This window comes from Lycorma delicatula, chromosome 13, assembly GCF_047948215.1.
Source record: "Lycorma delicatula isolate Av1 chromosome 13, ASM4794821v1, whole genome shotgun sequence".
Lineage (NCBI taxonomy): Eukaryota > Metazoa > Arthropoda > Insecta > Hemiptera > Fulgoridae > Lycorma > Lycorma delicatula.
Window position 1 is genome coordinate 3,282,766 of NC_134467.1, and position 20,161 is coordinate 3,302,926.

Genomic DNA, 20,161 nt, shown 5'->3' on the forward strand with positions numbered 1-20,161 from the left:
TGGTAAAGAGGCATATGGCTACTGTTTTTTGGGACAAAAGGGGGGGGGTCTTCCTTGTCAAATTTAGTGATTGTGGAACTACAAATAATGCTGATACTTATTGTGAAAAGTTAAAAAATTTTATTAGAGCTATAAAAAAAACAAATGATATGGGATGCTATCCCATGGAATTTTCATAACAATGCCCAATCACGCACAGCAAACCTGACGATCAGAAAAAGTTTGTAGCAAAGTCTTCCATCATCCATACAACTACGGTCCTGAATTAGCACCAGATGATTTTCTTTTTCTTAACCTTAAACAGTTGCTTGCATTCCAAAGGCATGACAATGACGACAAATTGAAAAACGGTTTCTGTGCGACTTACGTTACTAGCAGCAGAATTTTTTGAAGAGGGGATGAAGAAGCTAGTGAAACAGTTTGAAAAATGTGTTGAAGTTGAAGGCAGCTATGTAGAAATGTAAATGAATGTAGTTTTTATTCATAAGTAATAAAATTTGTTCGTATTTTTCAGTTTTCTTTTTATTTTAAAATAGATCTTACTTTAAAAATGTACCTTATACCAGGTATGTAAATATGAAACCTTAATTTGCCCTTAGATGGCCCCAGCTGTCAATTTAGTTACCGTCAAACCGCATCATTGACATCATTTTCTTTCTTTGACAGGCGACAAAGATTTTCAACTCGCAACTATACAAGTTTCATACAACAGCATAGTTTTAATTAGCGTTGAACGTGTCAAGTTTTGTACCAACAAACTACAATTTGCATACAGGATTGATTTTCTGTTACCATTTAAAGAAAACTGCTGCAGAATCGCATCGAACACTTGTCGAAGCTTACGATGAGCATGCTCTTGGTAAATCACAGTGCTTTAAGGGGTTTAAAAAAAAAATTCAAAAGTGGCAATTTTGACATGAGAAATGAAGAATGTGGAAGACCACCGAAAAATTTTGAACGCAGCAAATTGCAAGCATTGTTGGACGAGGATGATGCTCAAACCACTGGTGGATCAACTAAATATAACACGAGAAGCCCTCTCCATACATTTGAAAACCATGGGAAAGATGCAGAAGATGGGAAAATGGGTTTCACATGAACTGAATGAAAGACAGCAGCAAAACAAAAAAACCACTTGTGAAATGCTGCTCGCCAGGTACAAAAGAAAGTCATTTCTTCGTCGAATTGTGACAGGTGATGAAAAGTGAATATATTTCAAGAATCCTAAGCGTAAAAGATAATGGGTAACTGCAGGCAAACCATCGACAACGATTTCAAGGCCAAATCGCTGTGGAAAGAAGATGCTCTATGTTAGTGGGATCAGAAGGGTGTGATCTATTATGAGCTGCTAAAACCTGGCAAAACCGTTAATACTGAATGCTACCGACAACAAATGATCGATTTGAATCAAGCAGCATTGCGTGAAAAACCACCAGAATACCAAAAAAGGCAACACAAAGTGATTTTGCTTCATGATAATGCACCATCACACACAGCAAAACCGGTCAAGGAAACAATTGAGGCGTTCAGTTGGGATATACTTTCACATGCAAGAGAGACTTACTCACCAGACTTGGCTTTGTCCAACTACTATTTATTTGCGTTGATGGGACACACACTTGCTAAGCAGTGATTCACTTCTTATGAAAATGTATGGAAATGGCTCAAAAGAGCAACAGTTTTTTGGCGTGGCATTCATTAACTGTCAGAGAGATGGAAAAAATGTACATTCGGCAATGGACAATATTTTGAATAAAATATTTTTTATAATTTTCATACAATAAATATGTATTTTTTATACAAAAATTCTGGTTTCACATTTACACACCTGGTACATACACCAGTGATTCAAAATGTAACTGAACTGTGGTTCCATTCATTTACGAATTAAAATCAATATAATTTAAAACAATTGTGCAGAGCTTAGAAAAAATATTTGATTATATAATAAATATGACTACTCAATTTTGCATAATAATAATGAATTTTGATTCATTTCAAATGAACTGAATAAGGAAAACTATGAACAAATAAATATATGATCCTTTTATCCTTTTAATACTATTTTATAATTTAAGATATCCTGAAAATACATGTTAATCTTTGACGTCTAAATCGACTACCTATTTTTTATATTCGATGAGAAATCTATATAGGATGTATGATGTTAAAATCCTACCTTGTATCACTCATAATGTGCCTAATTATAAAGCCAGCCCAGAACACAGCCATCAACAATCATAAATATTGTTAAACTCACATCTGCAATCCATTATTTTCAATACTAATAAATAGCAGTCAATAAAACACAGAACATGTCCTGTTTCTTTTACTAACTGTAAGGTGCAAGACATGATCTGTTTTTTACAAACATAAAACAACGGTTTAAAGAAAACAAGGGAATTTTTCTAATGGTACACTATACCTGATAATACAATAAAACCTACTTTATGAAACCTGAGACCTGAAGTTTAATCTGAAATGCTGAAGAAGCTTCAAAGAAAACAAAAATGTCACACAGGTTAGCAGGAGCTAAGCGGTGTTATACAATACACAACTTGTGTGAGCAACATGCAAATTTTTTTTGGCTTTCTTTGAAGTTTCTTCAGCATTTTAGATTAAACTTCAGGTCTCAGGTTTCATAAGTAGTAGTACGAAACTTGCCACAGCCCAGATTAGTTGCTAAATAACTTATTCTCAATGTCTCTTCACCTTAATAAAAGCCTGGCTAACTATCCATTATCTTAAACAAACCAATGTGAAGCTCACGAATGAGAGTTATAAGTTCACTGAGTACCCTGAAGGCAGAATTTTTTCGCTGAAGCTGGTGTCAAATTACAATAAGTGCTTGAATTCGGTGACAACTATGTGGAGTAAAAGAAAAGATTTACCTATCAACTTACATAATTAATAAAGAATATTATATAAATATTTTTGAGTCAACTTTGGAATATCCATTATAGAGAATTAAAAAACATAGCGTCAATTTTCAATTAAAACTTTTTGAAATTTTACATTTTACCAATGTTGCTTAATTAAAGGCATGAAATAATTTAATAGAGAAAGAAAGTGGTCATATACACACATATAAAGCAAAAACTAATTCAGAAATAGTTGAATCTTATGATCGGATAAGTTCTTAGAATATATTTAACAGCCATCAAAAATACCTAAGACAGTATTAAAGTATATTAAAATTTAATAATTGTTTTATTACCGAAGAAAAACAGTTGTATCTGACTCATAAGCGCCGACCACTAAATCTGGGTACTGATTATTATCGAGATCATGTCCTCCAGCTAAAGAAAATCCAAAAGTTGACACCCGATTAGATATTTGTTCAGCCATAATAACTTGTGATGGTTTATCACGAATACCTTCTGGCGAACCATGATATATATAAACGGCACCTTGTTCGAATGGGCCATCATAAGGTGCACCAACTGCTACATCTGAAAAAAATATAAAATAAATAAAATGTTTAATAATAAAAAAAATTACAACCTCTTTTGAATAACTGACTATAATTACTAATAATTTTGTTCTGAAATGTCAATGGATTAAAAATAAAAATATCAAATTGTACAAATGGATTAAGGGTACGTCAAATAAAATCTAAATAAAAGAATATATATTTATTATGAACATAAAAATTTCTAACTAAAAATAATAAAAATCTTGTTTTCTTATACAAACAATTATTTTATAATTATTTAAAAATTTCTCACCATCCAACCACATTTCTAAGAGTGTATTATACGATATTTTGCTACTAGATATCCTCTGGATTTTATTTAAGTTTAATGATTTTGATTCAACCAAACAGAACATCTTTCATAAAATAATTTATATTAAAAAAAATAATAATAAAATAAAATTTGCTTCCTCCAAATCTTTATGCAGTTAAAACATTTCATATAAAATATAAAAAATAATTAAACATTTTTTTTATTTTTACCGCCAAAACCATCCTTATTAATATCACCAAGAGCAGCGACAGCTAAACCAAATCTAGCTTTTGAATTTTTTCCATCTCTGATATGCCATCTTTGTCGAAAACGATAACTCTAAAAAAAAAAGAAGAAGAAAATAAATTATTTTAATACTAATCATAAAAATAATTTTTAAAAGGATTAAATAACTTTCCTGTTGACGCTGAATACAAAGGGCTTCACCCTCAGCAGAAGTCTAACTAAGAGAAAATAAAATAAAATATTAAAGGATGCAAGTAAAGAATTATGTAAACAGATTATTTTACCTTTTGAGTAAAATTTTAAGATATGGGACTCATTCATGTTGACGATTTTTTCCTACCCTTACAACCAATCATAATGAAAATTTAATGGCACCAATTACCCATACTTAGAAGCCGCTGTAAAAAATTCATAAAAATTAGTTAATCTAGGTTGAAACCATCATGCAAGATGATAATCGACGGGAAAAAATAAAAATGACTTATCCCACAACCACGAATGAAGTTGCACTAATACATTACCAAATTAACATACTAATGTAATGGAATCATCTAATTGTTACAAGAACGTGACTTTGACTTCAGAAATGACAGAAAAGGATTTATAACTCCACCCCCTCATGGATTTTTCAAAGATACCAATCAAAAAGTACCTTAGCTACCAGCAAAGCGGTATTAAATTATTTGATAAAACTTACTTAATTTTTTACTAAATTTCAAAGATATGGGACCCATAAGATCCGTACCTCCCTGACATCTTGACTGATTAAGACAAAAATTAGATGTTATCATCGCTCCATTTACAGAAATCATCATGTCAAATCCATCAGCGTTGGTAAATTCTGCCTGGAGATATAAAGCAAAAAAACAGGTCAACATACATCCTTCAGGAATTTTTCAATGTAAAGATTGTATCTTTTTTTTGTTAGAGGGAGGGAATCATGAAAGATCAAGATCTACAAAAACTGACATGCAAAATTTGACCGTTTGGACACAGGTCTTTTTTTAGTGTAGACATAATGTGAATAGGAAATTAAAATTACATATTTTTTTTTTTATTTTATATTTGCGACTGAGATAGTAAACATCTCTCTCTATTCACGTTTTGAATTTAATTTCCATAAAATGTTCCAATGACACAGATCTCTGCAAAAGTGCTAAACGTAGAGAAAACTAAAACAATAAGTGGAGATTTTTAAAAATAATTTATGATTTATAATGATTTCACATCGAATAAATACAGGATAAATAATATCAATAATTTATAATTAAAAAAAAAAATCACACATAAAAAATATATACAAACCTCTTTTCCTTGATAAACAAAATAAACACGTCCAGTCTCATAAGAACCTTCATTGTTACTAAAATCTGTATGAAGTGGTGCACCGATAACCAAATCATCAAGCTTATCGCCATCAATATCAGTTGAACACAATGAATATCCAAAATATGCTCCAAGTTGTTCACCGGTAATATTTTGTAAATTTGTCATGTTCCATGTATATAAAACAACCTGAAATAAAATTTTAATACGTAAATAAATTAAATCTTTAATATAATAAAAATTTCAACTACTCTAAAAACTGAAATTTATTTTCAATAAATTATGTTAAAACCAGAAATAGATAGATTAAATAAGAAACAAAACAATCTTGTTGAATCTAATAATAACATCTAAATGAAGTGTCACGCATAATTCATTATTTTTTATTAATAATAAGCTGAACAACACAGTGTTTCTTTGAGTACTGAAACTTATTTATTATCTGTAAGTGATCTGACCACTAAAATTCCAATAGAACTGTTTTATATAAAAATTGTTTAAAATTTTATTAGCTTTAATTCTTGTTCCTCCTGAAATGTTTTATCCAAAATCATTCACAACATGTAAAACATAAAAAACTCTACTCTATAATTTGATAAGAGATATCCCTTTCAAAATATATTCCAGTGAAAATTATATCTAATACTCTATGGTTTAATTTTCAAAATTGTAATTGTTTGCTAAATAAAATACATTCAGCGTGAAATATAAAAAAAAAAAAACATTATTAATACAAGAGGTTACCTACTTTTTTTGTAGTGTACATACTGTTTTTAAAATTGGCAAAAAATCATGTTTCAATAAGCAGCAACCTGGTAAACATTTCAAATGAAAAAACCAGCAGATTCCGCAAAGATTTCAATTGTACAATGCTATTTAAAATATTTAAGTTCATTTAAACTGAAAGTTTCATTAAAATAAGACATGTTTGTGCATATTTGTGTAAAAACAATACAACAAATAGAGGTAATGGTTAAAAATTTAAGTAAATAAAGCCAGTGAAGCAAAACTCTGGGGCTTTAATTTTGCATGGAAAGTAAAAATAACATGAATATAATCATATCTTAGAGATTACGTATAAATGTAACTTTATGAATGGAATACACAGATAGCGCTTGTTATGAAAAATTACACTAATTGCCTACCTAAAAAACTATGATTTGATAAAATTTATTTAACTGCAGATATCTTTGATTTTAATAATTTCAAAATCTAAATAAAGATACAAAAATCTAATTCAGTTTTTTCCAAATTTTTGGTAATCATGTAGCACAGGTGCCACTTTTGGAATGTAATTTATTTTGCGATCCAAAATATTAACTGAAAATTATGATGTAAAAAAAATTACTTCATGTTCAATATTTACTGTTCGCTCAACAGAATTATTTTAATTAATTTAAACCATCAATAAAAAAAAATTTCAGTAAAAATATTGGTAAAACAATCATTCAGATCAGTCCAGCAGTTTATGTAAACATCAGCACATACAAACATTTATATATTGTATATTTGTACCTTGATTATATATTAATAATGTATTATGATTCTGGAACAGCTGTTGTTCAAAATCATTAAAATTTATTTAGCATACATAGTTTTGGACTTACAGTTACAGAAGAGGTTAGTCAAATGCTACATACGGAATGTCCAACAGTAAAAAAAAAAGAAATTAAAAAAACCTATTTTGATAAATAAGTATTTATTCGCCTACAGAAATGCTCTCATGGTACTACTGATGTTTACCCAGCTTAATGTTTATATGGACGAAATTTATGCAGTTATTGATGTACTTAGGATACCTAAATCTGAAGAAATAACTGAAAAACAAGTAAAATTTGAATCAGGCATGTTTCATTCATGGAAGGTGAGAAAATTTTTGTTAAAGATTATAAAAATCCAATGAAACCTAAATGGCAAGCAACTAAAATTGTGGAAGTTATGGGTGAGAGGAGTTTTCTTATGCAAACCCGACTTTCCAGATTAAAACATTTTATGGAAACGTCACATGGATTAAATTTCTAAAGCCAGTTCTACATTGAAGATTAGCTTTGGAAAACATGTCTACAGATGATATCTCAATTTCATTGCCGATTCCTACCGTTATTGAAAATCACATTAAACTAAAGGAAATTGTTCTGAAATCTGCATCATCTTCTACTTCAGAGTTGAACAATTCAAGAAGGAATTTGGAAGTTGATTGATCGTGAATCAGCTCAGTGATTGATCATCAGCTCCAGATGGTTCTACTAGAAAATAACAATAAAAAACGAAGAAATCTTATGTTGTAAGTGAAAAGGTGAAACACAGTGTTTGTTATAAAAAAAAGACTTAAATTTAAATGTTAATCAAAGACAGAAATGTGGAAATTAAACTGGCGTCTTGAATGGATTAAGGAATTTTTTTTATAATTTTATATTATTGTATAATTTTTTATCGAGTTGACAATTAAGTATAGATATTTATTCGTACCGAATTACTGTTCAAAACTAAGGAGAGAGGAATGTTAATATCCTGTGTTTCACGTCATAATACCTAAAAACCAAGCTAGATACCAAAAAATATGCATAGCAATTATTACTATTATGATTATGTCAACTGGATTGTTATGATGAGGATATTTTGATATACACATGTACTTTGCCTTGTATTATCTGTAATTAATAAAAGTAATTACATAAAATATTAGCCAATATAAGTATTTAGTGAACTTATGGTTAATGCATTACAGAGGCTTTTGAGGTTTGGAGAAGGATGGAGAAACTAAATCGGGCAGATAAAGTGAGAAGTGAGGAATTAATGAACAGGATTAAAGAATAAAAAGCGCTTCTACGGGAAGTACACAAAAGAAATGAAAACTGATTAGAGTATGTGGTTAGAAAAAGTAAATTCTTGACAACTGTTGAGCTGTTTTTAAATTCTTGTTAATAGATAAGCTGAATATTGGAAACTACAAGGGGACGAAGGAAAAGGCTTGGAATAGAAATAAATAAGTGTTCTGCCACCAGGCAGAACACATGATGATCATGATGACATAGTTTTGATAGTTTAGTTTTGATCTGTGCTCTGTTAGTCTGCATATATTCAATCTCCTTTACTATGTCTGCTCTTGTACCAAGACTGTAATATTCATATTCACAGAAATCCTTTTCTGTAGGTGAATAATTCTGTTCATTTTCATAATTCTGTTGCTGGCAGTCATTATTTGAACAGGTATTCTGATCAATAATGAAAGCACAACAGTTTGTCAAAAATAGTGCTTTTTTAGACTGTATAATAAATCATGATGAAACTTGAATTGTTTGATTTCAACTTCAAAATTTTTTTTGGGGGGATGAAAAACACTTTCTTGTTATCATCGCTCGGGTGAAAATATAACAAGAGACTCCTTGTCGGATATTAAAATACTACTAAAATAAGGTTAAAACTGTGATGTAAACTAAGACAACAAAATTGACAGTAACTAATAAAACTAGGAATAAAATTGAAATAGTAAACGAAACATAACAAAAGGATAACATATGTAACACCAATAACAAAAAAATGTCAAAATTTATAGCAGATTACATCTTATGAAGTATATGATAAGTAAATATTTCATTAATTCTTCTTAGCAGTAAGGTAATACCTGGTCCAGTACATTCTTATTTCCCAGGATGCTACGAATGTTTCTTGGTAATTTAATTTGCGATGTAAGGCTAGAGAATCTGAAAATCAGAGTATGGAATGGAAAAATCAAAGTTTGCCTCCAAGGAAAAAGTTCAAAACTTAGATATCAACCGATATGCTAGGTTTAGGGACTATAAAGGCCTAATATATTGGGATTATTTAGAAGTATAACATACAATCAAAAGTGTTACAAGCTAGAAAATAACCAGCAAGTTATTACCTACAAGGTTTTCACCTTGTTGCAGTAATCCTGCAACAACGTGAAAACCTTGTTGCAGGATTTTATTAAAAACTTCTCTCTCTCTCTCTCTCTCTCAAAAGTTGTAATTCTTACCTCCTGCCCTCATACCACTCAAAAGACATGGAGATGATCAAAAATCAGATTTGGAGGTGTTGCCACATCCACTTTAAATTTCTGATCTTGCACTATCAGACTTTTTAAAATTAATTATTCTTCTCAAAGTTTTTATGTGGTAACACTAACCTAGTCAAAATGCAAACAAGAGTGGTTCAGACACCGAGGTGAACAATGTTTTAGTACTGGAATAAGAAAGCTCATCAAAATATGGGATAAAAGTATAAATTTAGCTGGGGATTATGTTAAAAAGTACCATTAGTTTCATTGTCATTAGATAAATAATACTTTTACTACATTCATCTATCTTTTTAATTACTTAATGACTCTTTTGCAATTCATGCATACAGAATTTTGTAACAAGAAATTTGGTAATTTAAAAATTGAGGGAGTTTAGATTATTGAGAAATAAAATTAACTAAGAAAGAGGGAGCATATTTTTACTGATAGTCATAGTTTACTCTGGGAAACTAAAATAATAAAACAATTAATTAACAAACCTTTCCAAGTAATCCAGCACCTCTTGGCATACCAGCAGCGACATCAGTCTGTCCATTCCCACCACCAAAGTCACCAGTCGTAACAGAATAGCCAAGATATGAATCATCATCTGTTGCAGGTCCTTCAAGTGTGGATATAACATCTGGTCTACTATAAATATTTTGTGAAAATATCTGACCTAAAACAATAATAGTAAAAAATATATTAAAAATAAAAGCGAATGAATATTATTTATAATTAATGAGTAAAAATATATTATAAAAATTGTTAAAACAAAAATACAAAGAAAAAAGTTAATTTCCAAGCAAAAAAAAAGAATAACATCACTTAAAAACTTATATTTTGGTAACAAATTGCACATCAGCAAAGACACTAACAGTCTTACGGCCTAAATACAGAAATGTCATGAACAAATTATAAATGAACTATTAGTAAACCAAACAGACATGAAAGAATGTTTAAACAATTTAAAAAAATAATCTTTACTCATTTTTTAAAGAAATATTTGAGACTAAAAGTGTCTTACCGCTGTTTGAAGACAAAATTGAGTCGTATGAAAGGATACAACTTTGTAGTTAATTAGGTGGGATATTGGAACAGAACACAAGTGTATTGCACAATTTTGCATTAAAAGTGTTTATATAAGTTATATAAAAAAATAAATAACAATAACAATTACATAAATGTCAGATTCCATCATTAAAAAAGAGCCAAATTCTTCGACCATCACATGAAAATGAATGATAACAGGCTCACAAAATGAATCTTCAACCACAATTACAACAAAAAGAATGGAAATCAATGTATCTCAGCGGTTTAAAAATATCTAAAAGAAATGAAAATATCTGAATAAAACAATAACAATGTACAGAAAACCGGTACAAAACTTCAAGGGTTTCCAAGTGAAGAAGATAAAAGAAACTGACAATGTCTGGTCAGAAGAGATAAGGCAAAAACAAAATGACAAACTATTGGAAGATCAGGAAAAAATGCCCAGAAGAAAGAGACATGAACACAATGTTGCTTCACATGGTTCTCAGTTGGACAAAATTGAAAACAAAAACTACATTTAAATGGGGTTTGTTTAATTAACAAATTTGCTATTAAATGTTCAATTTTAATGTTATGGTTAAAGTAGTATATAGCACTTAAACAGTTCAACTACGTTGACGTGTATGAAATTTTTGTTGTATTCTTTTTTTATATAAAATTTATACCTAAGTAGAGTTTAATTGAAAAATGAAAGTACCTTAATTCCAAAGAAAACATTTTCAGGCCATGGGCTATCAACAGACATCATAAAACTTCAAATAAACAACACTTGGCTCTAAAATAAATTAGTTACATTATTAACTTGTTCAGCTGCTAATTTTACAAAATCTTCCTGTCAATATTTATTGTTCCTAAAATATATGAATATTATACTTTTTCCAACTTCCCTAATTTATTTTCTATCTACACATTTTTTTTGTTACTTTTGTTACGGTTTTTTGTTACATTTGCTTTTTTCATTCTCTGAAAATTATATATTGGTTTATTCTATCTGCATTTAATTTCCCAACTTCAAAATAATATCATATATAAGAAAAGATAAGCCGATCAGATCAAATTTTGCATATCAGGAATTTTTCTGATGAATGTTGAATGAATGTTCCATGACCCACCCTCTAAACCAAGAAGTACAACTTTAGCATTGAAACTTCCAAAAGGTTGAATGTATTTACACTGCCCTGTTTTTTGTTTGAAATATTCAGAATGGAAGGACCGATTTGGATAAAATTTTGCATAATGATTTCTGTAAATATGGCATCGAATGCAGTTAATTTTGGTCACAATCGGTCAAACAGATAGAGAGATACGACCTTAGGGAGATTGGTCCTTATGCTTTCTTTCTCAAAATTTTACTCAAAGGACAGATAAATTTTTTCACAAAAATAGTTTAATACCCATTCAGTAATTAAGATACTTTCTGATAATGTCCATTCTTATTCAACCCCCATAAAGGAGTGGGGTAAAAAACCCATTTTGTTGCTTGTAGACTCAAAGTCACATTCTGCACCAATTAGACAACATCTGCATGTCATTTTTGTTATACATTTGGGCAAGTTCATTCAGGGGTGGGTGATAATGAGCTTAATGTTTTGTTTTTTTTTCATCTGTTATTGTTTTGCTTTATATCTTACTGGTTTAATCGATTTTTGAAACTTTTTACTATGATTTCTGAATACGGGTAATCAATGCAATTTAATTCTAGTTACAATTGGTCAAGGGGATGTAGATACAGCCACCCTGGAAATATAATGTTATTTACATACTTATATTCTTTAACATTTCATTTTACTAGTCCTACAAGCAACAGTCTGTTGAGGAAAAGTTCTCAGTAGCCGGTAGCATAATTTCTAACCAGGAAAATTATGCAACTTTTTGCCAGCTTTTATTAATTCAATTTTTTATTAACAGTAGTCAAATTTGTAAACTTTTGAAAAAAGTTTACAAATAAGTTTAAAGTTTTATAGAAACTTAGTTTCACATAAGTTTATTAGTTTTAGTTTAACTTAAGTGTAAATTTTATTTAAAAAAAATATATATGTATACATACATGTATCCACTTACTAATCTTTCAAATCTCAAGTTATAGTCAATTAATTTTCTTTCTGGTGAGAAAGAGGAATGTCTAAACAGATTGGCTTTTATGCACATATAAAATCAATTTGTATGCACATACAAATTTCCATTTCAAATACATCTAGTTCCAGTCAATGTATGCTCCATAATGACTATTAAAGAAGTAGGGATCATTTTTTGGAAAAATTACATGGATTTGAGTGTCAGCAATTTCAATTTCACTAGACATACATTTTAATTATAATTTTATAGATATCCGATTAAGTACAGGTCTTGAGGAAGAAGTATCAAAAATGCTTGTAATAAAGCAATAGTAGCCATAAATTACACACAGTTTAAATAAAAGCAAAATGCATGCTTTGCAAATCATAATGATATACATAATAATTAATTAACAAAATAAGAGTTTTAAAAAGAATATACAACTTTAACTTTTATTATTCATAAAATAACAAAACACAGTATAATTTTAAAAAATTATTCTGTAAAAGGAAATTCAAGAATATATTCACCTAATACTACATAAAATACACAGACATACCCTTATGTAATTGACACATTATCATACTGTACCAGAGATATTAAAAAAAAATAAAAAAACATTGAAGTAATTAACTCAAATACCTGCAAAAAGAGTCTAAAAAACACAAGAATACAGTATAAAAGACACCATTTTGAACTTTATAATACATTTATAAAATATTTTAACTTAATAAAAATATTAAAAAAAAAAAAAAAAACGAAAAAAGTAAAAAATACTAAGAATATTGAAAATCATGCATAATTAAATAACATAACAAACAAACATGCAACATTTTTAATTTACATTATAAAAGACAGAAAATATAACATGCAATGAAAAATAATCATTATGTAATAATAAAAACCAAAAATTATGTAAAAAATGCTATACAAACAAAAACAAAAAACATGCAACAAATATAATATAAAAATAGATACACAAATGTTAGATAATTCAGTGAAAATTCAATATAACATGGTGACTGAGAAAATTCTCTGGAATATATAGGAAGGGTTATTATTTGATGTTTATTTAAGAATAAGTATATCCCGTGTTTATGACATAATTATACTTACACAAACCTTATACAAAGAGTTGCATTACATCTCACATTGGTGATATAACTTTATTTTGTTAACTTTAGAACCTAATATAAAAAATGCCAGCAATGAAATAAAAAGAAGGAACTGATAATGTTAAAATTTAACTAATATCTAATCAAGAATTGATGTATCGGTATTGAAAATAACAGAATTAATCATTGTCAGTAAGAGTGGTAAACTGGCTTCTAATAGATTAGTTGGTTTTAAATTTATTTTTGGTAAATGTTCACCTCATCTATCACTTTGTCTTCTTAGTTTCCTAGTTAAAATATACAAACGTTAAAATATATCTATCTCAGTTAAAATACGCGTACGATACCCAAAATTGCTAAATAATAAATTAAAAAAATAATAAAAATTAAGACAGTTAATAAAACAGAAAATGAAGCTGTGATATAAGCAAAATTTTCTGCAGAATTTTTTTTTCAAAACACAAAGAAAAGATAAGGTATGGACTAGAATCGGGGACTGGCTGAACCAGGAATTGGATACAGTGAAAATTATCTTCAGCGAAAAGAACTCTTGCCAGTATCTCTTGTAACAAAGATGCTTACCGTGAGTTAATATTGTGATGGATGGATAAGAGATATCATTAAAGGTAGAGATGAATGCTTCTATAGTTTTCTGTTAAGTAAGCCATCCCATTTTACTTTTAAAAAAAAATGCTTGAAAGGCAGGCACCTGCACTCTTGTAGTCTTACACAAAGATTTTCTATTACTCTTCCTAACATGGCTGGCGTAACACGCATAGGTTCTTCATTTTTTAATTTTATTTCAGATAATATATGCAGTCACTCGAATACGTCTCTCTTCAGCAAACCACAAATGCACGGGGACAAATCAGGAAAACTATCCGGCCCAATGATATCCCCATTTTTGGATGATATGGTTTGGAAAGAGTTCTCTTAAAGCAGGATGACTTATAGCACTGTATTGCTGGAACCACATAATTTGTGGAATTCAAACTAATTCTTGCCACAAAAATGTTGTGACCGTACATGTATTATAAGCTGCAGAAACGGTTGTAGCATTTCCTTGATTGTCTTGAAAAAAGAACGGTTCAATAATACCAGAAGAAAGTGCACAATACACTGTGACCTAGAACTATTTCTCATACAGCTGAGTGGGTTCCAGCGCTCCAGTATCAATTATTTTGCTTATTTATGTAACTGTTTGGATGAGCTTCATCTGACATAAACATATGGTGAATTTAGTTTTCATCACCGTTCAAACACCACAATATTTCTTGGCAAAAATTCATGCGAGCAACAAAATCAATATTTTTTAATTCCTGAAAAATTCAAATTTTATAGGGATGAAAACTTATATAAGATTTTTATAGAGCTATGTATAAAACGTCAAACACATAAAACTGTGTTCAATGTTCAACTTTTTATAATGCTACAAGTAAGAAAATTATTTCTATTTTATAAAATTTCTACCCAGATTTCTATGATAATTTGTTACTTTTTCAGATGATAAAAGTCAATATTATTTCACTTTCATCGCTATCAAAAATTACCTACGAGAAAACTGACTTTATTCAAACATTCAGGTCCATGAATCTTGAGAAATTTTTATTCACTTGAATAAAAATAACCTCAGACATTAACAAAGTTATTAAAATTACAACTTAAATAACACGTACTATATGATACTATATGATACAATTATTCAACTCTTATACATGAATTTCTTCAGTCAATTATGCAAAACATTCAGGCATTAGAATATTGTGAAATTTATCTTATCTGCAGCAGTTTATAAATAATTAATGTAAATGACTTGAAAGCTCTCTAAGTGTAAATAGATTTTTATCCAGTACTTTGAAAATGTTCATATCACTCATTATAAATAACCTTCACTGAATTATAAAAAGACAATTTCACAAGAAAAAGTTACAAGGTAAACAAAAGTCATATCGTTTATTTAGCTTAAAGAAATTTACAAGTCGATGAAACAAAAATATAGATGCAAAAAACTGATTGTTTTTATTTATAAAAATAATCAGTTTTTGCATAAAATATTAAAAAAAAAAAAAATATTATTAGTTTATTTTTATAAATAAAAACCCTATATATTAGAGGTTAATTATGAAACAAATATGAGTTACATATTTATGAATTATATTCACAGACAAGATTAAATGGTTCTTTTATGAATCTATTTTGAAAAGAAGTGACACAATTGTATGTATGTGTAAGAAACCAACATATGTGTAATGCAATTAAATAAGAATTTTTCTCATAAGTTATTTTTAAGAATGTCATTTCATAATTTATCATCTACAACAGCTAGCAAAAATTGTCACTTAATTAATGATATACCTCTAAAATTTATATAAGCTAACATATAATTTGTTGATGATTACCATATGTTGTTGCTGATGGAAAAAAAAATATTTTTAAACTAACTTGTAAATATATATATATTTATTTATTTTACTGAAATTAATCTTTTTAAGATTATATTATTCCTCTGCACTGTTACATTAAATTTTTAATTCTATAATAAAAACCACTTGGTACAGAATACTGAGATAAGATGTATCTTATGAATTTTGTTATTGAAGTACTTTTTCAGGATCCTGCATTTTCTATCATGACTGAATTATTTATAATTAAACTCCATATTAAAAATACTAAAACTAACTATGTACATGGTATAATGTTTGTTACATTGCTGTAATATTAAAATGAAAATTGCGTATTAATTTATTTCATGAGTGCTGTAATTTTTTGCAGTTTTTATAAGGCTCCCTTCGAGGGAGATAGTCTTACAAAAACTGCAAAAGATTTATGTTAAATTAATACACAATTTTCATTTTAATAATACAGTAATGTAACAAACACTACACCATCTAACACTACTCATCGTTACATGGCAGTAGCTGCCATGTAACGATGAGCTTGGACGATCAGCCTGCATGCCACTGCTATACTATTGTTCTCTGAAATATTGGCGCACCATGATTAGTCGCCTCTTAATAACATAAACATGATGCATGATACATCAGGTAATAATTGCTGCCACTCCAAGATCGCCGTTACTTGGCGGTGACTATACACAGTTTATTTTAGTATTTTAAATATGCAGTTTAATTAAATAATTCAATCATGATAGAGGATGCAGGATCCTGTGAAAGTCCACTTTAAATCCGAATGACAGGTTCCAACTAGGACCCGTTTCTGAATAAACTCCATTTAAAGATTTTTCAGTGGTTCAAGCAGTTTATTTCTACATATACTGTCACAGCAGCAGCGGCAACAACAGACTAGTGAGCGTTCCAGTCTCATAATCTGGAGGTCCCGGGTTCAAATCTGTCATTATTTTTCTTACATTTTTTATCAATGCAGATGATTTTTTATTATATAGTATTTATATAATATTAGTTCATTTATAATAATAATCTATATTTATATAAATAATAGTACCTATAAGAATTTGAAAAAACTACATTTGCTTATATGTCGACCCCCTCTCCATTTTTTAATTTAATTTTCAGGAAAAAAGTTGTAGAATTTTTTTTCCCACCAAATAAAATTTTAGCAATAAGATATTAATTTTAAAATCTATTATATAATTACATAATAATACACATATTTTTTTTATATACTATTATTTAAGTGTATTAGTATTTTAAATACTAGTATATTAGTATTTATTATTTTACCTTCAAAAATTAAAATTTTTTTAATTTATTTTAATTATCTTCAAAAGCCTTGTTTACAACTACATCAAAAATCTGTAGCTGTGGATTCATATCTCCAGGTATCATAATTAAATCTGGGTTTAGTTTTTAACTGTGATTTTCCGTTTTAGTTCAAATGACCCCTGAATGCATCTAATGTTAAGATGTACTGCTTGCTGTCTTCTAAGACAAGTTTCTGGACCAGACTGTTATAAGCCAATTTTTGACCCAGGATTCATCCAACTAAACTTTTTCATTAATTAGGTACTTTTATTAACAATAATAGGTAATAATAATAACTGAAGGTAGTCATTACTATATAATTAATTATACTTTTTAATTAAACTAAACTTAATTTATTTTAATTTTTCAAGTTACATTTTATCTGTGGTCTATTTGTTAATCCTTCATTTCTCATGTCTCCCAAACCCATTTATACGAGGTTTTAGGTTAATAATTGTTATATTAAAATAAAATACTAATTAGTAAACATGAAATTCATATAATTTTTTTTCAGATTCTTATAAATATTATTATAAATAAATATTATGTATTTATTTAATCATCTGCATTAGTGTAAAAGTAAGAAAACAATTATTTTAAAAATTACCAACTTGAACACAAGTCTTCTTGGTTTTGAGATCAGAACACTTGCCGATCGGATGCCACTACTGCTATGATTGTAAAGTGTAGAAATACAGTACCAGAGCCACTAAAAAATTTTTAAATGTTGTTTATTTGAAAATGAAGCTGAGTTGGAAGCTGCCATTCTGGATTTAAAGTAGGGACACTCCCTCCTACCCGCCTGTAAAATGGGCATCAGTAAACTGCTTGGCCTTGTGAGCGAAATACACATGACTTCTATTTTATATCACTACATTGGTTCACATAAACAAAGAATACCAACCGGAAGAACTTTTTAAAAAAATAAAAACCCACTAGTAAATCTGTGATTTATATCTAAAATGTTATTAATGTTTAAAAAGTTTAAAGTTTAACGTATCCGTTAAATGGTATCCGTTAAAGTTTCAAAAAAACTTTAACGGATACCATTTATCCTTAAGTTAACCAACACTTAAAAGAGAATAGTTAACTGCATACTGACCAACAATTTAAGTACCCTGTGGTAACACAAACATCCCAACCCTCATAGTGAAGACACCCACCTTGTGACGATTCCGGTCGCCACCCCCCCCCCCTCGTTCATTGCCCTGATGGACTTTAACACAATTTGAAAATTATCAAAAAAAGATATTCCTTACGTATTTTGTTATTCCAAACAACTCTTGCAGTCATGAAGAAATCACTTTTTTGATAAATTCTTCACTTAATCTCTTGATTCGTACAAACTTTCTTGACCCAATTACTCAGATTACAAAAAAAGTAATACAAATATAAATGTAAACAGTTCGTTTCGATAAGTATTATGAAGTATGAGAATTGTAGATGACAAATCACTACATTAATAATTTTATTTTATTAATAAAAATGTGTAAAATGGAATTACTATTGAAGTTTTAATATTACGCAATGTTAATGTAAAAATTGATTAATTAAGAAGGCATTAAATATTTATACAGAATTACTAACTGAAATATTAAATCCTAATATTATTATTATTATTTTAAAACAATCTAATAACTTTTATGAAAGTTATGATTTATAATTAATACTTATTAATTATTTTGGTAAATAAGCAGCAACTATTTATTTTTAAAGAATATTTTTTATTATTATCTTTGTTTTAATACTTTGTTATGATGGTGTGGAAGTAAATATTATTTTAGCATTATTAATAAGAGGCAGCATTAAACAAGATATAATTCAACATATGAAATATATTAATAATATAATTTTTTTTTCGTCTAATATAACATTTTTTTTTTCTTTTCTACAGATAATGCATGATGTATAATAATAAATCAGTGTTGCATACAAATAAAATTACTTCTTAACCTAATCTATCTGATTATATGTAATAAAAACTTATTGATCTTATAATCTGATAAATTTGATCAAATTTAAAATAATGTAAAGTATACTAAATGATAAATAGTTAATTTGCAGAAATCATTTTTTTTAACAGAGTCTTAAATTCACGTAGGGATTTTTTCTTTATACAGCCTTAAATTCACCTGGGGAATTTTTCTTTATTTTATCTAGCATTACAAAACACTGTCCTTTTAATGTTCTAAGAGAACAATGTCCTTAAGGTTAAGAATATTAATAAACATTATAGAAAATGCTGCCATCATGCGAGAAAATCCTTACATGATGTTAGTGATCCTACTATAATTATTATTTTTTTTAATTTGATTTATTAATAATCATTATAAGCAAAGAAATGACCAATAACTTGTATCTTATGAGTCTAAGAATCAACTGCATAGTATTTCTTGAATTTGTCTATTAGAAGGTGGTCGAAATAATCTTATTGTCAAATAACACATGTAATACTGTTAAAAGCACTCATTAAAGTGATTTGAAACTGTGCCATTTTTGGTTTTATATTTCTTGAACATTTTTCTTCAAACCTTATATATCTTAATAAAAAAAGAGATTTTTGTTTTAGGGTTCAACTAGTTCAACTAGACCAAAAAAAAAAAAAAAAAACATATGTATTTATACATAAAACTGTGCACTGTTTTCAGCCTTATATCTCAGGACTGACCAAACTGACTTCCTTCAAATTTGGCTCAAATATTTTTATACGTGGAACATTATTTTTTTTTAAATTTGTTGCAAGGTGGAGGGATATAGTGAAAAACCAATTTTGATTATCTTTACAGTCACTTTAAAGAAAATTATACTTACAATGCAAATATATATAAAATTCAAAAAATCAATCTCCACCTGTTAAAACTTAAATATATATTTTGTTATTTCTCTATCTCCTTT

At 28.5% G+C, this 20,161-nt stretch overlaps 1 protein-coding gene across 3 annotated transcripts in view; it reads right to left on the reverse strand.

Annotated features, from left to right (window-relative positions):
• LOC142333690 (uncharacterized) overlaps positions 1–20,161 on the reverse strand; it is a 492,609-nt gene that overhangs the window by 39,869 nt on the left and 432,579 nt on the right. For all 3 annotated transcript variants that reach the window (XM_075381116.1, XM_075381117.1, XM_075381115.1), the window contains 4 exons: positions 9,822–10,000; positions 5,280–5,489; positions 3,959–4,067; positions 3,218–3,452 (listed from right to left, as the gene is read on the reverse strand). In XM_075381116.1, coding sequence (XP_075237231.1) covers positions 3,218–3,452; positions 3,959–4,067; positions 5,280–5,489; positions 9,822–10,000 — 733 coding nt within the window. The remainder of the gene's footprint in view (positions 1–3,217; positions 3,453–3,958; positions 4,068–5,279; positions 5,490–9,821; positions 10,001–20,161) is intronic.